Source organism: Emys orbicularis, chromosome 1 (assembly GCF_028017835.1).
Source record: "Emys orbicularis isolate rEmyOrb1 chromosome 1, rEmyOrb1.hap1, whole genome shotgun sequence".
In the NCBI taxonomy this organism is placed as follows: domain Eukaryota; kingdom Metazoa; phylum Chordata; order Testudines; family Emydidae; genus Emys; species Emys orbicularis.
In genome coordinates, this window is record NC_088683.1 from 347,602,449 (window position 1) to 347,622,594 (window position 20,146).

Consider the following 20,146-nt stretch of genomic DNA (forward strand, 5'->3'; position numbering starts at 1 on the left):
AAATGCAATCAGGCTAGGATTTAGTTTAACTTCCCCAGGCAAACTTGATCTCTTAACCTTTGCATGAGCCCGTAAAATGAAATAAAGGATGTGCTGACAGTTATAATAGATGAAGTCCAGTTATGACACTGCTGCTTAAGACAGGCCATAGGCAGCAGTTTGCCTCCCTTTGCAATGCTTAATGCTGGTAAACTGGTACACTTTTCCCCTCTCTAATTCTCAATTGCCTAGGTATTGCCAGGTGTCCATCATGCTGTGAGGCTGGGATTGGGGGTCTCAGTTGCAGAACAGGTTGAGGAATGAACTCAGCCTTCTATCCCTGAGCCTGAACCTGTGGCTCATTCTGCTCTTCACGCGTGGGCAGTGTCTAATGAGTCTAATCTTGACCTGCACACTGATTAGATGGTGGATGGGATCCCTCAGCATCTCCGGTCTTGCCAGAAGCATGGCTCTGATCCATCCACACCTATGTATTTCCATCATACAATAGACTAGACACTGTCGGCCTAATTTTTCACAAGTCAGCACTGGTGAACCAGTGGGAGCTGCGGTTGCTCCAAATATGTAAAGGCTGTAAATCTTCAGAATTGCACAGATTTTAACCACACATTGACTTTAATAGGAGCTCTGTGGCTCAATCCTCATGTAGCCCTCTAAAATGCAAGGGTCATTCCCAGGGTTATACTTAAAAATACGACAATTGCTGAAAATTAAGGCTGAATAAAGCCTTCAATTGAGTCTTGAAACCCAAGAGGGGCCTGTACTGTTGAATATCATAATGTGAAGCATTCCATTGGGATTGGCAAAGGATACATGAGAGCACTTGGGTTAAAGCCCTTCTGCTTAGTAGCAGAGCCTGCCTGTGAGAGTGATTAGGCTCGAATAAGTGCAACTAATTGTGATCAGACACAGCCGTGTGGTTCATTACCGATCCTTAATCAGAATTTAGAATGGAATTAGAGATGGATTTAGAGCATCCAGTCCACCCCCATGCTGCTTCACAAGCGCTCTGCGTGATGTTTGTGACTCTCGGCCCCTGCCGCTAACCCCTCCATTTCTGAACTGGGGGAAAGGCTCATTTATTTATGTACTATATTAGGGTGATTTTTTTTAAAAAAAAATCTGATAATTATGTGGCAAACTATGAATTGGATCAAAAAGTTATGACAGAGGCCCCGATCCTGCCATGGGTTCTCCCCTCCACAGAACCCCAAAGTGGTGAATGGCGCTCCAGGGATGTGCAAGGAGTCTGCCCATGCCAAAGAAGTTGCAGGATCCAGGTCTCCATCAGAAATACTTGTGCACTAATTAGTATTGAGAATCTGTTGCTTTTTTAATTGTCTTTACTTATTCATAAACAGTATTTTAAATGCTCTGTACTGCATATCTACTTCCAGTCCCTCAGGATCCTGGATGTTTAAACATGTGGGGCTTTTTATCATGAACTTTGGAAACTGCATCTTCTGGGTCTGATATTAAATTCTGGTTTTCCCATCTGAAGTATGTGATGACAGCTTTAGAAATGTTTACATGACTAGTGAAGGCAGCCCTGTTCCCTCTCCCACAAATGGATTATTTCAGGATAAAGCTTATCATGTACAGACAGTAGGGTTTTGTCCTATAAGTCTCTGACTTGACTATAATAAGAATCACTCTTGCTTTGGATTGTATTATTTGTTTTTCATTAGTACCCACACATTATTATTTCCCTGAATTATAAATAAATCTGACTATTGCCAAAAAGTCTTCCATCTACATGTAAACAAACTTCTAAAAATCACTGAGTTACCATGTTGATTTTGTCCAGTTTGATGATTGATTATACAATATTTAGACAAATACGTGCATATTAAAACATAATGTCTCCAAAGACGATATCACAGAGGCATGTTACAAACTCTAGCTTTCCAAAAAGAGCCAAACAGTTTAAAAGTTTATATCAGAGCATCTAATCCTGTTACCACAGTGATTACAAAAGAATAATCATAATAATAAGGGGTGTGGCTGACTGAGAAGGCTCTGGAGACCCAAGCTGCAGAATGTGTCAGTTTCATGTTTGATTTTGGAAGCATAAAGGCCCAGAGCCTTGGCTGTGCTGTAGCTGCTCTGTACTGCATCACCAGTACAAAATGGCCCCAAATTCCCTGAAGGGGGATCCGCCAGGCCCATAAAGCTAGGGAAAGGGATGAAGTAGTTCACCACTATGCAATGGCCAGGATAGGAGGTGTGGCTGGGGCATCACTGATGCCCTGCTAAGCCCCAGCTGCTATATAGGCCCCTTTGCAGCTATTGGCAGCCAGCAATCTACTGTACTGGACCAGGCTTGGTGCACAGTCAGCCCAGAATCAGAGAAGCAAAAGTCGCTTAAAGCCACCTTCGTAGCCCATTTCTGAGCTCCATTGTGTAGTCCTCAGATGTAGCCAGGGATCTGGCCCATAATTTTGTAAGTAACGGCTTTCCACAGATTCCTTACTTCCGCTGTGCGAAATCCTGGTCCTGCTGAAGTCAAAACGTCCATTGACTTAATTGGGGCCAGGATTTCAACCTTCTATCTTTAATTGTCAAATGGTGAATGTAGAAATTTGCCTGTTGCATGTCAGCAGTTTGATCTGTAGAATCAATCTTCCTTTTTGGACAGTAGCACTGAATTGTGATGTATTTCAGTCTGCCCTTAGCCAAAATTGTTTAGGTGTATTCGTTTATTTTCTCAAGTATCTGATGGTAGCCGTGTGAGTCTTTTTCCACAAAAACAACGAGGAGTCCGGTGGCATCTTAAAGACTAACAGATTTATTTGGGCATAAGCTTTCGTGGGTAAAAAACCCACTTATTCAGTCATTTCGTCTTTTCGTCAAAATTTTCACTCCATGCATCTGAAGAAGTGGCTTTTTTACCCACAAAAGCTTATGCCCAAATAAATCTGTTTTCATTTATTTTCTGTAATGTATATTGCTCTGCTGATATCTGATATGTTCAATTACTTTTTGTCTACTATAAGGTCCTCATTGCAGTCATACCTGAGCACCATCCCTGTATTCAAAATAAAAAAATAGAACACTGATTCTTCACATTATGCTTATGGCAGACACATTGAGAAGTTAGATAAAAGCATAAAATATTCTGCTGGAAGGTTGCAACGTAACACTACTTTATTTCTTAGAATCCGGAACAATATCGCACAAGAATCACAAAACAGAGAGAGACAAAGCAGGCTGCTCCTTTAAAAAAATAGAGAGGCACAACTCTCCCCACCTTACTCTAGGCTGGCTGGCTGCAAGATTACTCTGATTGCATGCTTCCATACAGAACCCCCTGCTTGCCTGCACATAGGTCCGAGAAAACCCCTGAGAAGTTAAAGACACAGAGCACAATTTTAAGAGTTTTTAATAAACCATAATTATCTGCCTTGTTCGTCATTTAGGTCCCAGTCCTACAATTCATGGTATGCAGGAAGAGCAGTGCCTTTGTGTGCAGCCCAATTGACTTCAATGGGTCTATGCACATGGTGAAATTTAATGGTATGTGATATACAGGAGGTCAGACTGGATGACCCAATTGAATGTGCACAAGTGTTTGCAGGATCAGGGGCCTTGTATGACCATTTTGATCTGGTAGTGTTTGGCACTCACTCTGCGCATGTGTGAGTGGCTACCTAGAGACTCAGGCACGTTATCTCAGTTTCTCTCCTCTAATGCTGTACGATAAGGTGCTCCATTAATTGCTTGTGTGTGAAGCACTTTGCATTCTTCATGTTCCAATAGCTAGACAGTAAGGTCCTTGATCCAGGGACCGCATCCCTCTGAGAAGCACCACGTATGCCGATAGCTGAAATCGAAATGCTTAATAATACTATAGAAATTGATTCCTCTCTCACTTGATCATGCTTTTTTCCCCTCTGAGATGAGAATAGGCCTTTTATGGGGCTTTAGAGTTTGTTGTGTTTTCCTGTCTATCTTGGGTACTTATGTTTCCAATGACCATGGCATCTGAGCCCCTCACAATCTTTAATATAGTTTACTTATTATTGCTATGTGTATTATGGTAGCATCTCGGAGCCCCAGTGCTAGGCGCTGTACAAACACGGTAGTAGGTGTCCCAGCCCTGAAGAGTTTACAATCGCAATAGACCTGAGAGACCCAGGGTGCAGGAAGGGGTAGAACACACAAGCAAAGCGAGCAGTGTGATAGCAGCCAATGTCGGGTTAGTTCTATGTGGGCAGTGGAGAAGGGGCTGTTTGTTAGGTTGTTTTGGGGGGGTAGTTAGAAAAGGGAAGGGGTAACAGGGACAGGGCAGGGGAGAAGAGGGGCAGATGTGAAGTGAATCTCAGGGGAAAGGACTGTGAGGGGGGGAAGGCAGCAGGTTGGAGCAAACAGTCAACCAGCACAGGCCAGAGAACAGTTTTGACTGGGATGTCCAGAGGTGAAAAAAGGCCCGGTGCTTTGGTTGCTTCTGCCCCTACTGGCTGTGGGCTCTGACTGGCTCCTCTCTGCAGTTTTCCCCCGAGACCACATGGTGGGTGGGAGGGAAGGCACCACCGGGATCCTAGTGTCCCCAGATTTGGGGCAGAGGGTCTCCCTGCACAGTTTGGGGTCCAGAGGTTATTGGGGGAAGGGGTGGCCCAGCTGGGTCCCATTTTACCCCCTTCCCTTAATAGAACAGTCCCTGCTTTGGCTTCTGCATTTCCCACTGGCTGGAGTCTCACAAACACCAGTGAGACAGGGCAGTGCTCTTATTCCGGTTTTACAGATGAGAAGCCAAGACACAGAGCACCTAAGTAACCTGCCCAAGGAAGTCTGTGGTGGAGCAGAGACTTGAACCCAGCTCCCTCACGTCCTAGGCCAATGACCTAACCAGTATTCTTGTTAGTAGTTTGTCTTTGGAAAACTAGCATCTCATTAAATGAAAGCAGAAAAATAACATGCTTATTTGCAAACATCTGCTATGCTCTTTCCAGGACGCCCACGAGAAGTGAACCACTCAAACATTATTTTTAGAAAAATCAGCAATAAACCGATGTTGTTTCCTCTGCCGGGCGTGGAGTGTGTCCTGTCTTCTTGGGTTTGGTCTACTGGGCAGGAAGCTCTTTAGGGCCAGGACTGTCTTCCTTTCAGGTCTTGTATAGTGCCAAGAACATTGTCCAGGCTTAACAGATATTAAGTGATAACAGTATGTTTTGGATGGCTAGCGAGATAAGTAACCAAATGCAAAGGCAAAAAAATTTAGCTTCAGAGTTTATTCAGAGAGCACTTCTATGAACGGAAGCAGAAAGGAAAGTGTAAGTACAAAGGGACAGACTGCCTCAGACATGTGGATGAAAAATGCCCTTGTGAGGCAGATTAGCTTTTTTATCCCCATTTCACAGATCATGGAATTGAGGCACAGAGAAGCCTGTCTTGGTGACAAAAATGGACCCTAGGTCTCCTGTCTCCCAGGCCTGAGACTAACCATCTTCTGAGGGAAGATCTGGGAAAGAAGAAAGAGTAAAATCTCATGGTCCTCCATACAGGTCATGTGGATTAGGCAGGCTGAATGGGTGAGAGGCATGTTAGAATTAAATATGCGTTCATCATCCCTGAGCAGACTAGAGTGAAACCAGCGTTGAGGAAGCAGCCAAATACAATACCAGTGCCAACTGCCCTGCTCCAAAGCCCGGTCACAAGTGTAGATTGGATCACTCTGTGCTGCATATTGGAGAAAGGCATGTGACCTTACCTCCCATGAAGCTAGCTCCTTCCTTAGGTTATTGTTTAGCTGGGATAATTGCAGAGTTTGTGCATCCTGGCTGGACTCAGTTAATTTTACCGCAGTTAATTTTTAATCAGCTTTGTTTCCTATGACCTGTTTGGCTTCTAGCTAGCCACTTATATATTCACTTCTTTTATTTTTTGAGTGGGGAGAAGGGACCACAAATTGCATTATAGTGAAATATGTTTGGAATGACAGATTAATAGTAAAAAAATGAGTCTGTCAGAAGAATTGCACATGCACTGTACTCAGTTCCCCCGAGTGGTTTGAGCAATGTCATTGACCTTTTGTTAACTAATTTCATTCTCATTAAGTGCCAAGTAGGCTAGCATGAATATAGTTATCTTTTAATTTCCAGGAAACAAAGTATCTAAACCTAATCCAAAGAAGAATAGAGGGCACGCCAGAAGCAGGAGTCTGTTCTTCAGGCTACATGTTTTCTTCTAAGTGAACTTTATCTTTCGGTAACTCAGATACTTCTTGTGTACTGTTTGGTGGCATTAATTAGATATGAGGATTTCCCAGTACATTAGCAAGTAACTGTGTCTCTCTCTGTGTCACATCTACTCTGAAAAGTGACTGTAAAAATGACACTGCCTTATATCCACTCCCTGTTGTAGTCCCTGCATAGCCGGTGCAGCTCAGAATGTGAGCTGGACGCTATTCCTGCTTGTGCAGTCATCAACAGAATTGTTTGCTGGGTTCCACTGACAGAGCTAGTCAGTTACACCTGTGCAAACCCAGAGGACACTTTATACTAAATTTGTGGCAAGTTATCATGCAAATTAGACTCATCACTAAATTTGGCTCTTGGTCTGTAAAGGCACATATAATGTCTAGGGATGGACATTTTAAAGAGGCTAAATAGCTGATTAGATCCTATGAGATTTTCAAGGTTATATGCTTTATTATTAAAAAAAATTATGAATGATCTAATCTATGTAAAGTTTGCCAAGAAATTAACACAATGGTGTCTCTATTAAATACATGAAATAATACATTCTTACTACAGTTTACTTTTTTTTTTTTTTTTTTTTTTTGGATATGCTTTTTAGTTATATTGCTAATTTGTACTTTTAAAATCTGGTCAACTAGTCCCTTTTTCATGCAGAATCATGTGAAGACCATCATAAGGAATATGCTTTTGATTACTGTATATCTTGATAATGGAGATTAGCATCAGTTAATGCTTTTGAAATAGGCCAGAGAAGGAGATCTGCATGATCTCAGGGAGTTGGCTGATGTGATTGCAGAGCCATAGGCCATTATCTTTGAAAACTCGTGGCGATCAGGGGAGGACCCAGACGACTGGAAAAAGACAAATATCATACTCATCTTTTAAAAAGGGAAGAAGCAGAATCCGGGGAACTACAGACAGGTCAGCCTCACCTCATTCCCCGGAAAAATCATGGAGCAGATCCTCAAGGAATCCATTTTGAAGTACTTGAAGGAGAGGAAGGTGATCAGGAACAGTCAACATGGATTCACCAAGGGCAAGTCATGCCTGACCAACCTAATTGCCTTCTATAATGAGATAACTAGCTCTGTGGATATGGGGAAAGTGGTGGACGTGATATACCTTGACTTTAGCAAAGCTTTTGAAATGGTTTCCCACAGTATTCTTGCCAGCAAGTTAAAGAAGTATGGATTGAATGAATGGTGGATAAGGTGGATAGAAAGCTGGCTAGATCGTCGGGCTCAACAAGTAGTGATCAACGGCTCTATGTCTAGTTAGCAGCCGGTATCAAGCGGAGTGCCTCAGGGGTGGGTTCTGGGGCCGGTTTTGTTCAACATCTTCATTAATGATCTGGATGATGGGATGGATTGCACTCTCAGCAAGTTCACAGATAACACTAAGCTGGGGGGAGAGGTAGATACGCTGGAGGGTAGGGATAGGGTCCAGAGTGACCTAGACAAATTGGAGGATTGGGCCAAAAGAAATCTGATGAGGTTCAACAAGGACAAGTGCAAAGTCTTGTACTTAGGACAGAAGAATCCCATGCACTGCTACAGGCTGGGGACCAACTGGCTAAGAGACAGTTCTGCAGAAAAGGACCTGGGGATTACAGTGGACGAGAAGCTGGATATGAATCAACAGTGTGCCCTTGTTGCCAAGAAGGCTAACGGCATATTGGGCTGTATTAGTAGGAGCATTGCCAGCAGATCGAGGGAAGTGATTATTCTCCTCTATTTGGCACTGGTGAGGCCACATCTGGAGTACTGCATCCAATTTTTCCCCACTACAGAAAGGATGTGGACAAATTGGAAAGAGTCCAGCAGAGGGCAATGAAAATTATTAGGAGGCTGGGGCACATGATTTATGAGGAGAGACTGAGGGAACTGGGCTTATTTAGTCTGCAGAAGAGAAGAATGAGGGGGGATTTGATAGCAGCCTTCAACTACCTGAAGGGGGGTTCCAAAGAGGGTGGAGCTCGGCTGTTCTCAGTGGTGGCAGATGACAGAACAAGGAGCAATGGTCTCAAGTTGCAGTGGGGGAGATCTAGGTTGGATATTAGGAAAAACTATTTCACTAGGAGGGTGGTGAAACTCTGGAATGGGTTACCTAGAGAGGTGGTGGAACCTCCATCCTTAGATGTTTTTAAGGCCCAGCTTGACAAAGCCCTGGCTGGGATGATTTAGTTGGGAATTGGTCCTGCTTTGAGCAGGGGGTTGGACTAGATGACCTCCTGAGGTCTCTTCCAACCCTAATCTTCTATGATTCTATGTGTATGTGGTTAACTTGTTGTTGGTTAGTGGGGACTGTTTAAAAGCATTGTACGTGGACCGATAGATTCAATTTTATTACATTTCCAGTTTTCCTGTGTGCTCAGGTGTTGATTACCACAGAAATTATCACTATATTTTGTATTTCCTCTGTTTTAAAAGAGCATGGTCTGTTTATCAAGATTCTCAGCAGGAGTCTAGTGCACAGCAAAATTCCTTTTGTCTGCTGCCAAAAGCAACTAATGGCTGTAAAAAGTTGTATACTCTTCTGTTTTAATTGTTCTCAAATGAATCATTGCTTTCCAGTTCGGTTTGCTCATGCAGCAGTGTTCTGGGCTTGGAATGGAGATGGTTTTTCAAAGCCCTATAAAATATCTCCTTTGTAGCTGATGTTTTTATATTGGAAGACAAAACCATTAAATGATCTGTATTTGCCTGGACTGAATAGCTTTTGTGGCTTAGAAATGCCGAGCTACTTCTCCAGCGGCTCCAGAGCTCCCTCATGATGCTATGTTGTTAATTATAACTGTCTTACAGAATAATACTTATCCCTAGCATGTGTTCCCTGATTTGGGACAGATAGTAAGGCTTGGTCTATACTGCAAACTTATGTCAGTATAACTACGTCGCTCAGGGGTGTGGATTTTCCATGCCCCTGAGCGACGCAGTTGTATCAACCTAATCCCTGGTGCAACAGCGCTATGAGAGGGCTTCTCCTGCCAACTTAGCTACCGCCTCTCAAGGATGTGGAGTACCTGTGCTGACGGGAGAAGCTTTCCCATCAACGTAGATAGCATCTGCACTAAGCGCTACAGCGACACGGCTGCAGCATTATAAGGCCTGGTCTACACTACAGAGTTAGGTTGACGCAAAGTGGCTTATGTCGACCTAATTTGTCAGTGTCTACACTAGAATGCTGCTTCTGCCAAAGTAAGTCCACTGCTTCCCCAACATAATAACTCCATCTCCACAAGAGGTGTAGCATTTATGTCGACGTATTTAGGGCAACGCAGTGTCCGTGTAGACACTGAGTTATTTACATCACCTGTTGACTGTCAACCCCAAGTGACGCTGACAGCTGGTGCCCTCCCTCCCCTTCCCCAGCGCTGACAGTCTAAGCTATCAGCGGAGCACCAGCTGAGACCCGTGCTTGGCTGACAGCTCAGGCTGTCAGGGCTGGGGTGGCTGTCAGCACATGGTGTTGACACCTCCCGCTGTCAGCCCCAGAGCTGCCAGGCTCCAGCTGTCAGTGTCCCTGGTGAGGACGCGCACCGATGGCAGAAGGAGCAAGTGTGGATGTGAACCACCACTTTAATTACTGGAGTGGCTGTACATCAACTTAAGTCGACTTAATTTTGTAGCCCTAAGAGAGAGGGTTGTGAAATGGAAATCTGACAAAGTGATGAGCTTCCTCCACTCCTGTTGGCTTCAGGAAATCTTGCAGGTTACAGCCCTTGATTTGGACTGGTTGTAAGAAATTAGAGGCAATATAAAATTTTGCTTTCTGATATATATAATAAAAAATAAAAATATAATGGATCTATATATTTATATATGGCAAAGTATCCATTATATATATATATATATATATATATATATAGGCACATTTTTATATTGCCTCTAATTTCTTACACCCAGTCCAAATCAAGGGCTCTAATCTGCAAGATTTCCTGAAGCCAACAGGAGTGGAGGGAGCTCAGTATAGACCAAGCCTTGCAGGATTGGGCACCTACTTTCCATATATATAATGGGTACGTCAGGCTGCTGTTTTCTGCGTTATCGCTGGTAAAGTAGTGTTTCAAAAAAAGGCATCACAACATAAGCCAGTTACTCTGAATAACACTGCAGAGGCTATTCTAGAAATACCACTTTCAGAGGGTAGTACATCTCGGAGAGACAGCAAAGAAAACACTATATCTGAAAACACTAAGCAGCTGTTAAGAGAGATGGTCTGGTAATGCTGTCATCTTGATCTGATTTCCCAGTGAATAGGCAGGTGGCTACCTTTGTCTTTGGAGGTACCTAGCATGAACGGTGTACACCATTACTACCGCAAATATTTGAATATTGAAATTTTACCCTGGGCATCACAGCCATTGGAACTACGTAATGGGAGAGCTGCGTAGAATGCACATACATCCCTTGACTCACTTAAAATGGATTTTGCTGGGCAAACAAGGGGTTTGTGTTTGCAAGCAGGGTAATTGAATGAAACTGCATGTTAATGTGTCTACAAAACCCAGTGCAGGGGGGGTGAAACAAAAGTGCACATGTCTTTCAGTTTTCCCCTTGTGCAGACCTTTGGAAATTTAGTCCATTATTATTATTATTATTTGTATTACAGAAGCGCCTACAGTCCTAGATGCATTGGGAGGCTCATTGTGCTAGGCTCTGGACAAATACATAAGGAGATGCAGCCTCCCCCTAAGAGTTTACAGTCTAAATAGACAAAACAGACAACGGGTGGGTGAGTAAACAGAGGCACAGGGAGGTGAAATGACTTGCAGAGTCTGGAATGGAACCCAGGTCTCCGTATCCCCAGTCACTGAGCCACATTGCCTCCTCATGTGTTCTGTAGCCAAAACCATGCACTTATTAAAGGTCTAAAAGTGGAATTACCAATCTCTGCTATGTTTAAGGTCTTATTTTAAGGAAATGTCCATTGAGCTAAATCTGACTCTTGCCAGACTGAAATGGAAAAGTGACAAAACTGGTCTCGGTGGTTGAACATAGGTGACATTAAAGGCCTAAACATGTAGCCTTTAAGCCCAAAGGTGATAAGATCAGCCCTAACATTGATATTAACAATGGGGTAGTATTTCCACACCAATAAGTAATAAGTGTCTAATGATTGGGTTCAGTAAATCAGCTCCCACCTACTGTCCTCTCTTACCTTGTAGTTACTGATTTTATAGCATGGTTTGTTTTTGTTTCATTTCTTAGTGGACTGTTTATCACCATTCATGACAAAGGCCATATTGCAACAATGCTAAACTCCTGGCCTGAAGAAGATATAAAGGTATGTTTGATTTCTTTTTATGGAGCTGAGAAAAGCTTTCAAATATTTTCCATTTCTCACAATAATCCAACAGAGTTTGAAGCTTCCAAAAGGAAATGCAGCCTATCCCTCTGAGCTCAAGTTTTGCATCGGAACAAAAACATCAAAAGAGAACTCATAAGTATTTTGTTCTTCTGTAGGCTTTCTTTGCAAAGATCTCAAAGTGGTTTCCATTCATTATTTAATTAAGATTCAAAGCACCCCTTTGAAGCTGATAAATACGTTTTTGCCAAGGAGGAAACTGGCACAGAGACGTTAAGTGACTCACCCAAGGTCACAAAGGACATTTGTGGCAGAGCTGGGGAAAAAACTCAGAAATCCTGAGTCCTAATCCTAGGGTTCAGTCACAAGCCTGCCTTTCTCAACTACAGGCAAATGCCCTGTTCATTGAGCTTTGTTCATTAGGAGCTGTACAACTAAGAACTTTACACTAGCTGCTCTATTGAGCTTATGTCTATATAGTTCCTTTTGTTCCAAAGCACTTTGCAAACTTGGGTGAGTTTTCTCCTCTCCAATCCATACAGCCATGCACAACTTCTGCATTCTGCACTCTGCCAACCCAATTCTCCAATTCTCAGCCTCACACCTTGTGTAGTCAATGGCACCTGTGCATAGTGGGTGCAGCACCATCAGTCTGGCCTGGTAAATCTGTGATTCAAGAAATTGCCCACTATAATGGGCATACAAGACCTAAAGGAAAATGTCCATGCTTTGCTGAGTATGCTAAGCTGGACGAGACAGGATCTGAGACTCTGGAAAATGATTTGGTTGGTTATTAGCAAGACAAGGTGGGTGAGGTAATATCTTTTATTGGACCAACTTTTGTTAGGGTGAGAGACAAGTTTTCGAGCTACACTGAGCTCTTCTTTCGGTCTAGGAAAGGTAGGTACTCCGAGTGTCACAGCTAAATACAAGCTCAAACAGTTTAGCACATACTCTGTAAGGGACCATTCAAGGTGAAGTGGTCTGTTAACACCGCTGCAGTCATAGGACAAAAAGGAGGGGTTAGTGGGTTACACATTGTTGTAATAGGTCATAAATCCAGTGTCTCTGTTCAGTCCATGATTTTTAGTGTCTAGCAAAGTTATGAATTTAAGCTCCAGACTCACCCTTTTGAAAGTGTTGTGCAGGTTTCCTTGAAGGATGAGGACTGAGAGATCAGATATAAAGTGATCGCTTTGTGAAAAGTTTCAGAGTAGCAGCCGTGTTAGTCTGTATCCGCAAAAAGAACAGGAGTACTTGTGGCACCTTAGAGACTAACAAATTTATTTGAGCATGCGTAGAGACTGTCCGGTTTGGCCAATGTACATGGCAGAGGGGCATTGCTGGCACATAATGGCATATATCACATTGGTAGATGTGCAGGTGAACGAGCCCCTGATGGTATGGCTGATGTGATTAGGTCCTATGATGATGTCACTCGAATAGATATGTGGACAGAGTTGGCATCGGGCTTTGTTGCAAGGATAGGTTCCTGGGTCAGTGTTTTTGTTCAGTGATGTGTGGTTGCTGGTGAGTATTTGCTTCAGGTTGGGGGGGTTGTCTGTAAGCGAGGACAGGTCTGTCTCCCAAGATCTGTGAGAGTGAAGGATCATCTTTCAGGATAGGTTGTAGATCTTTGATGATGCGCTGGAGAGGTTTTAGTTGGGGGCTGAAGGTGACAGCTAGTGGTGTTCTGTTATTTTCTTTGTTGGGCCTGTCTTGTAGGAGGTGACTTCTGGGTACTCATCTGGCTCTGTCAATCTGTTTTTTCACTTCAGCAAGTGGGTATTGTAGTTTTAAGAATGCTTGATAGAGATCTTGTAGGTGCTTGTCTCTGTCTGAGGGATTGGAGCAAATGCGGTTGTATCTTAGAGCTTGGCTGTAGACAATGGATCGTGTGGTGTGTCCTGGATGTTAGTCTCTAAGGTGCCACAAGTACTCCTGTTCTTTTTGTGAAAAGTGTTCACCCACAGGTGATGTAGTGTTTTTGTCTTTTATCATTTCCTGTGTGAGTTCATTCAAGAGTGCAGTGATTGTTTTCACCCACATAGTTGTTATTGGGGCATTTAGTGCACTGGATGAGGTACACCACATGTTGTGATGGGCAAGTGCAGGTCCCAGGGATCTTGAAAGTGGTGTCGTGGGGGGTGTTGATCATTGTACAGTGGAAAGAGGTCTGCAAGTTTTGCATCTGTTGTTCTGGCAGGGTCTGGTGCTGCTTTGAGTTGCTGTGTCCTGGTCTGTGGGGAGCTTGCTTCTGATGATGAGCTTGAAGCAGCTGGGGAGTTGTTTGAAGGCCAGGAGAGTGGGTTCAGGAAAGATTTCTTTCAGGATGGGTTCCTCATTGAGCATGGGCTGTAGTTTGGTAAAACCCCATATGGGTTCCAGTGTGGGGGTAGGTGACAACCAGGGGTGTGCCATTGGAGGGGGGTTTATTTCTGTATTGAAGCAGGTTCTCTCGGGGTATTTGGATGACCCATTCCATGATGTGATCTACTTCTCTGGTGGAGTGCCCTTGTTTGGTGAAGGTGGTTTTGCGTGTGTTAAAGTGTATATCCCGGAGTGCCTGTATTTTCCTCAGAGCATATTCTGTGGTATCTGAGTGCCTGGCTGTAAATAAAGATTTCTTGGTGTGTTTGGGGTGGTTACTGGATTTATGAGGTAGATGGGGTGATCCCTAGGTTTCTTATATATAGTTGTCTGTAAGGTTCCAGTGTTGAAGCTGATTGTGGTGTCCAGGAAGTTGATGCTGGTGTGGGAGTGTTCAAGAGAGTTTAATTCATGGGTAGTGGTTGTTGAAGTTGTGGTGGAAATCTATGGTGGAGTTTAAGTCATCCATCTACAGGATGAAAATATCATTATCTCAGGTATATCATTGGTTTCGTGATGCATTGGGTTAGTTATGACTTGCATTTTAAACAAAGAATCTCTGCATAGAGAATTTTCATTAGTTTCACCATAAATTGCCATCAAAGCACGTGTTCTTTGCTTTCCATATTCCCACATCTGCCATCTTCCAATGCCAGTTGTGTGCCTCGGGTGTGGTTAAAGAGGGCGTGCCCACCCAAAAACAGATGGAGCCCACCCAAAAAGAGGCTTTCCTAGCTCTGGCTAACACTTAGTGTTGACTCACAAAGAAAAGTAAATAGGAAAATCTCCCCAAATGCAAGAAAATGAATGCATTTACTGCAGAGAGGACATGTGCTGTTTTCCCTTAGTGATTGGCTTGCCACTACAATGGCCTTGTAATGACTTGATGGCATTCCCTGCTTAACCTCTGCTAGGTCTGCAGCCCTGCTGTTATTTTTAATGCATTTTGTATTGAAACTTCACCCTGACTCCTGGTAGGAAGGAGTTGGCACTAGGGTTGCCAGGCATCCGGTTTGCGCGGTCGAAAAGGGACCCTTGTGGCTCCAGTCAGCACTGCCGACCGGGCTGTTAAAAGTCCGGTCGGCGGCATGGCGGGCGCTCGGGGCTAAGGCAGGCTGCCTGCCTGCCCTAGGTCCATGCGGCTCCCGGAAGCAGCCACCAGGTCCCTGCAGTCCCTAGAGTCTAGACACATGGGTGGCCAGGGAGGCTCCACGCGCTACCCCTGACCTGAGGGCCGGCTTTGCAGCTCCCATTGGTTGGGAACCGTAACCAATGGGAGCTGCGGAGGCAGCGCCTGTAGGCGCAAAGGCAGCGCGCGGAGCCTCCCTGTCTGCCCATGTGTCTAGGGGCTGCAGGGACCTGACGGCTGCTTCCTGGGAGCCATGGTAAGTGCCACCGGGACCCTGCACCCCCTCCCACACCCCAACCCCCTGCCCCAGCCCGGAATCCCCTCCCACACCCAAACACCCTCACGGAGCCCACACCCCACTCCAACACCCTGCCCCAGTTCCCTCCTGCAACCCAAACCCCTCATCCCCAGCCCTACCCCAGAGCCCACACCCCCAACCAGAGCCCTCACCACCCCAACCCCCTGCCCCAGCCCAGATCCCCCTCCTGCACCCCAAACCCCTCATCCCCGGCCCCAGCCTGGAGCCCCCTCCTGCACCCCAAACCCCTCATCCCCAGCCCTACCCCAGAGCCCACACCCCCAACCAGAGCCCTCACCACCCCAACCCCCTGCCCCAGCCCAGATCCCCCTCCTGCACCCCAAACCCCTCATCCCCGGCCCCAGCCTGGAGCCCCCTCCTGCACCCCAAACCCCTCATCCCCGGCCCCACCCCAGAGCCCACACCCCCAGCCAGAGCCCACACCCCCTCCTGTACTCCAAACCTCTCGGCCCCAGCTCGGAGCCCCCTCCTGCACCCCAAACCCCTCATCCCCAGCCCCACCCCAGAGCCTGCACCTCCAGCCAGAGTCCTCACCCCCCCTGCACCCTAACCCCCTGCCCCAGTCCAGAGCCCTGTCCCGCACCCTGAACCACTCATTTCTGGCCCCACCCGGAGCCTGCACGCACCCTGAGTCTACAGCCCATACCCCCCCCCCGCTCACCCCAGCTCCCTGCCCCAGCCCGGAGCCCTCTCCCACACCCCAAAGCCTTCATCCCCAGACCCACCCTAGAGCCCCCACCTCCAGCCAGAGCCCTCACTCCCCTCCCGCACCCCAACCCTCTGCCCCAGCCCAGTGAAAGTGAGTGAGGGTGTGGGAGAGCAAGCGACAGAGGGAGGGGGGATGGAGCGAGTGGGGGCAGGGCCTCGGGGAAGGGGCTGGACAGCAGGTGGGGCAGGGGTGTTCGGTTTTGTGCAATTAGAGAGTTGGCAACCCTAGTTGGCACCTACTCAGGGATTGTCACAAGAGCAACCACAGCATACACTTCATGATAACTTTAGTACACCCAATATTACACAAATGTATGGCAGTTTTTGGCAGGGAGACAAAACACAAATATATGCATGGATGCATTGTGCCAAACAAGCCATTTCTTTCACCCATCTCATGATTTTTCATGAGCCAATTCTGTGCAGTTCTGTTTTTTCCAGTTTAAAATTACGGGTTAACTCGGGGGAGAAAAGAACTGCAAGAACTGTGCATTGAATAACAGTGTATGACCGTTCATCAGCAATGAAACTAAAACCATATGGCACAAGTTTAAATCCTCCAATGGTATCTCCCTTTAATCATCAGAAATATGCTGAAAGAGAACATTTGAAAATAAATTTTCCTCCTGAACTAAAAGAGTTGATCACGTGATTTGTTCTTTCCCTGAGTTCACAAAGCCCGTTTGCCCGAGCAAATAGCCCTAGCCAATAAACCCACCTTTATTATCCCCCACCAAAGAAAGGAGATCTGTTGAGATATTTTATAATCCTTCATTCTCTTATTTCTTCTAAAAGTGCATGTGGGTCTCCTTTTGGCATTAAGTCAGTGAATCAGTAAATAAAAACAATTTCACCATGTACTTCTCCTTTGATATCCAAGAGAGATTGGTATTTAAGTCACCCTCAATCGAATAATCCACATGATCTGGATCTGAATGCTCCGTTCCCTGAAGCTCCTGGCCAGGTTTGGAAGTCCAGTTCTTGGCACTGTGGCACTTTCCTCCTGCATTAAGGCAGAATTGCCATTTTGTCCTGTTCTTACTAATTTTCACCACCACCACACACACATATACCCAACAAGATTGGCAAAGATAGGAGCCTAATTAACCCTTGGGTCCTTGACACTCTTAACCTCAGACTGGTGATTAAATTACTTAACTTCAAACTTATAATTTTGAAAATCTTGGCCTCGCTTTTTCCCCCCTGGTTGTCACAGAGAAACAGACAAAACCACCAGTCAAATAAACATATAAGTGCAGTGGACATTCCCTTAGGGATCAACCTAGGTATTTGCTTGCCATCGTAGTGCTAAAAAGGGAAGTTGGTAGAATGGGAAGTGTCTACACTAACCGCCTACACACATGTCAGATACTAGTGTTACCTGACAATTGACTAACTCACGCTCAAATCTAGTGCAGATGTCAATGCCTGGATGAGAGAAAAGACTAAAGTAAGGCTACGTCTATACTACAGATGCTACAGTGGTACAACCACGGCACTGCAGCTGGGCCTCTCTAGCACCATAGTGTAGACACTTGCTACAGCGATGAAAGGGGTTTTTCCATCACTGTAGTTAATCCACCCCCTCAAGAGGCAGTACTAGGTCAATAGAACAATTCTTCTGTTGACCTACTGGTATTTATACTAGGGCCTAGGTCAGCTTCACTACATCTCTCAGGGGGGGTGAATTTTTCACACCTCTGAGCAACATAGCTAGGTCAAGCTAGGCCTAAGAGTGGAGAGAAGAAAAACGTGATGGGGAGAATAGTCTTGGGGTTATGGCACCGCAATGGGAGTCAGGAAAGCAAGTATCCATTCCAAGCTCTGCCATGACTTAAGGCACGCCACTTATGCCTCTCTCTCTATCTCAGTGTCCCCATCTGGAAAACAGGAACAATAATACTGACCAAGGTGTCGGGTCACGGGCCTGTGAGGCTTAATTTCTGAATACAAACAAAGTGCTCTGAGATCCTTGGGTGAAAGGCACTACATGAATGCCAAGTAGTCTCTTTATGAACTTGGCTGTAACAATTAGAGAACATTAGGTTAATGCCAGCTGACCTGTGTCTGGGTCAGTTCTGTGAAGGGAATAGTGATCAATATACCCAGTATAGAATTACAAGTGAGATCTTATAGCATTGGCTGATGCAGAAAATGACGTTAGCAAAGAGGGGAGATAGGAAGAGCTAAATCACACGGCTTTTTAATTAAACAAGTTTATATCATTTTAATCCAGTCTCTCCCTTCCCATGTCTTCAAAATTGGCTCATTTCAAAGACTGCTAGTGAGGGACCTGATAGGTGGATAAAATAGATAAAGGCGGGTGGGGCATGGAGGGGGATAATTACTAACTACCTAAAGCAGTGGTTCTCAAACATTAGCAACCCGAGGACCCCCATTTTGATTTAAAATTTTGCATGGACTCCCAAGCCCCCTGCTCAGCTTCAGGCCCTGGCCCCACTCCACCCCTTCCCCCCAGGCCCCACCCCCACCCCACCTCTTCCCGCCCCCCACTCCATCCCTGCCCCTCCTCTTCCCCGCCTTTTTCCGCCCCCTCCCCCGAGCATGCCCCATCCTCGCTCCTCCCCGTCCCTCTCAGCGCCTCCTGCATGCCGCTGAAGAGCTGTTCTGCCGCGTGCAGGAGGTGCTGGGAGGGCGGGGGAGGAGTTGATCAGCGGGGCCAGGGGCCCCGGACATGATTCCGCACCCTTCCCAAAGCACGCCCCATCCCCGCTCCTCCCCCTCTCTCAGAGCGCCTCCTGCACGCCACTGAACAGCTGTTTCCCGGCGTGCAGGAGGCCCTGGGAGGGAGGGGGAGGAGTTGAGGGAGGGTGGGGGAGGAGTTGATCAGTGGGGCTGGCGGACCCCCTGGAGTACCCACGCAGACCCCCGTTTGAGAAATGCTGACCTAAGGGCTTGTCTACACTTATAGAGCTGCACCAGTGCACGTGCGCCACTGTTGCACTTAGTGAAGATGCAACCTATGCCAAAGAGAGAGCTTCTCCTGCAGGCACAGGTACGCCACCTCCCATCGATATAGTGCTGTCTACACTGCGTAACTGCATCACTCAGGGGTGTGGATTCTCCATACCTCTGAGTGACATAGTCATACCAACATATGTTTGCAGGGCAGACCAGGGCTCAGAGTCCTTCACTGATGTTCTCCACCATGCTTTGCTGCCCTCCTAGCCATCTCCCCATGGCTGACTTGTGATAACTAGTAGTACAGTAACCTACGAAGGGGGAAAACTTCCATCCCGTACTGTGGCTACAAAACTGCATTGTTATAAAAATCTAGGGAGCTGGTACTGCAAACAATGTTAAATAAAGCATTGGCAAAGCTGTATAATGGACGCTCTTCATTATCTGCAGGCCATCGTGGTGACAGATGGAGAGCGAATTCTAGGCCTAGGAGATCTAGGAAGTTATGGCATGGGGATCCCAGTAGGGAAACTTGCCTTGTACACAGCCTGTGGTGGAGTTCACCCACAACAGTGTCTGCCTGTCCTGCTTGATGTTGGCACAGACAACGAGGTAAGATTACTTGCTTATTTTGTGCATTTAAAAAAAAGAATAGCTGTTTTATTTAAAGCTGGGTTCTTAACTCAGAGATTCCATCCTTGAATTCGGAGCTAGAGTCAAAGACACCTAAGATAAGAAGACAGCTAACCCAACAGTGTACGGAAGTTGCCAGCCAGGGCTGGCCTTACCATGAGGCGAACTGAGGCGGCCACCTCAGGTGCCAGACTGTGGAGGGGCGCCACTAGGACCCAGAGTGCAGAAAATTGTGTCTGCTGCTGGTGCATATGTATTCTCTCTGGTCTAGATGCACAGAGATGGTGGAGTGCTGTGCTGGAGGAATGAGGGCACAAGAGACATAACAGGCAGGCAGGAGAAAAGGTGAGAGGGAATAACAGAAAGCAACAGGAGCTGCAGGGAGAGAGAGGAGGAGGAGCCTCTTATGTACCTCTCTAGCACCCCCAGGAGCCTGGATTGATTAACACCAGCTTCTCAGGGAGCTTCCTGTTTCCTGCTGCTTCCCTGAACCCACTTGAGGAGAACAGGCAGTCAACTGAAGTAGTAGGAGCCAGTTAGGACCTTAAGACGCTGATA

General features: G+C 45.9%; 1 protein-coding gene across 1 annotated transcript in view; it reads left to right on the top strand.

The window, feature by feature from the left end:
- The window catches only part of ME3 (malic enzyme 3), a 193,726-nt gene that overhangs the window by 105,541 nt on the left and 68,039 nt on the right, over nucleotides 1-20,146 (top strand). The window contains exons 4-5 of the mRNA XM_065409015.1: nucleotides 11,411-11,486; nucleotides 19,406-19,567. Coding sequence (XP_065265087.1) covers nucleotides 11,411-11,486; nucleotides 19,406-19,567 — 238 coding nt within the window. The remainder of the gene's footprint in view (nucleotides 1-11,410; nucleotides 11,487-19,405; nucleotides 19,568-20,146) is intronic.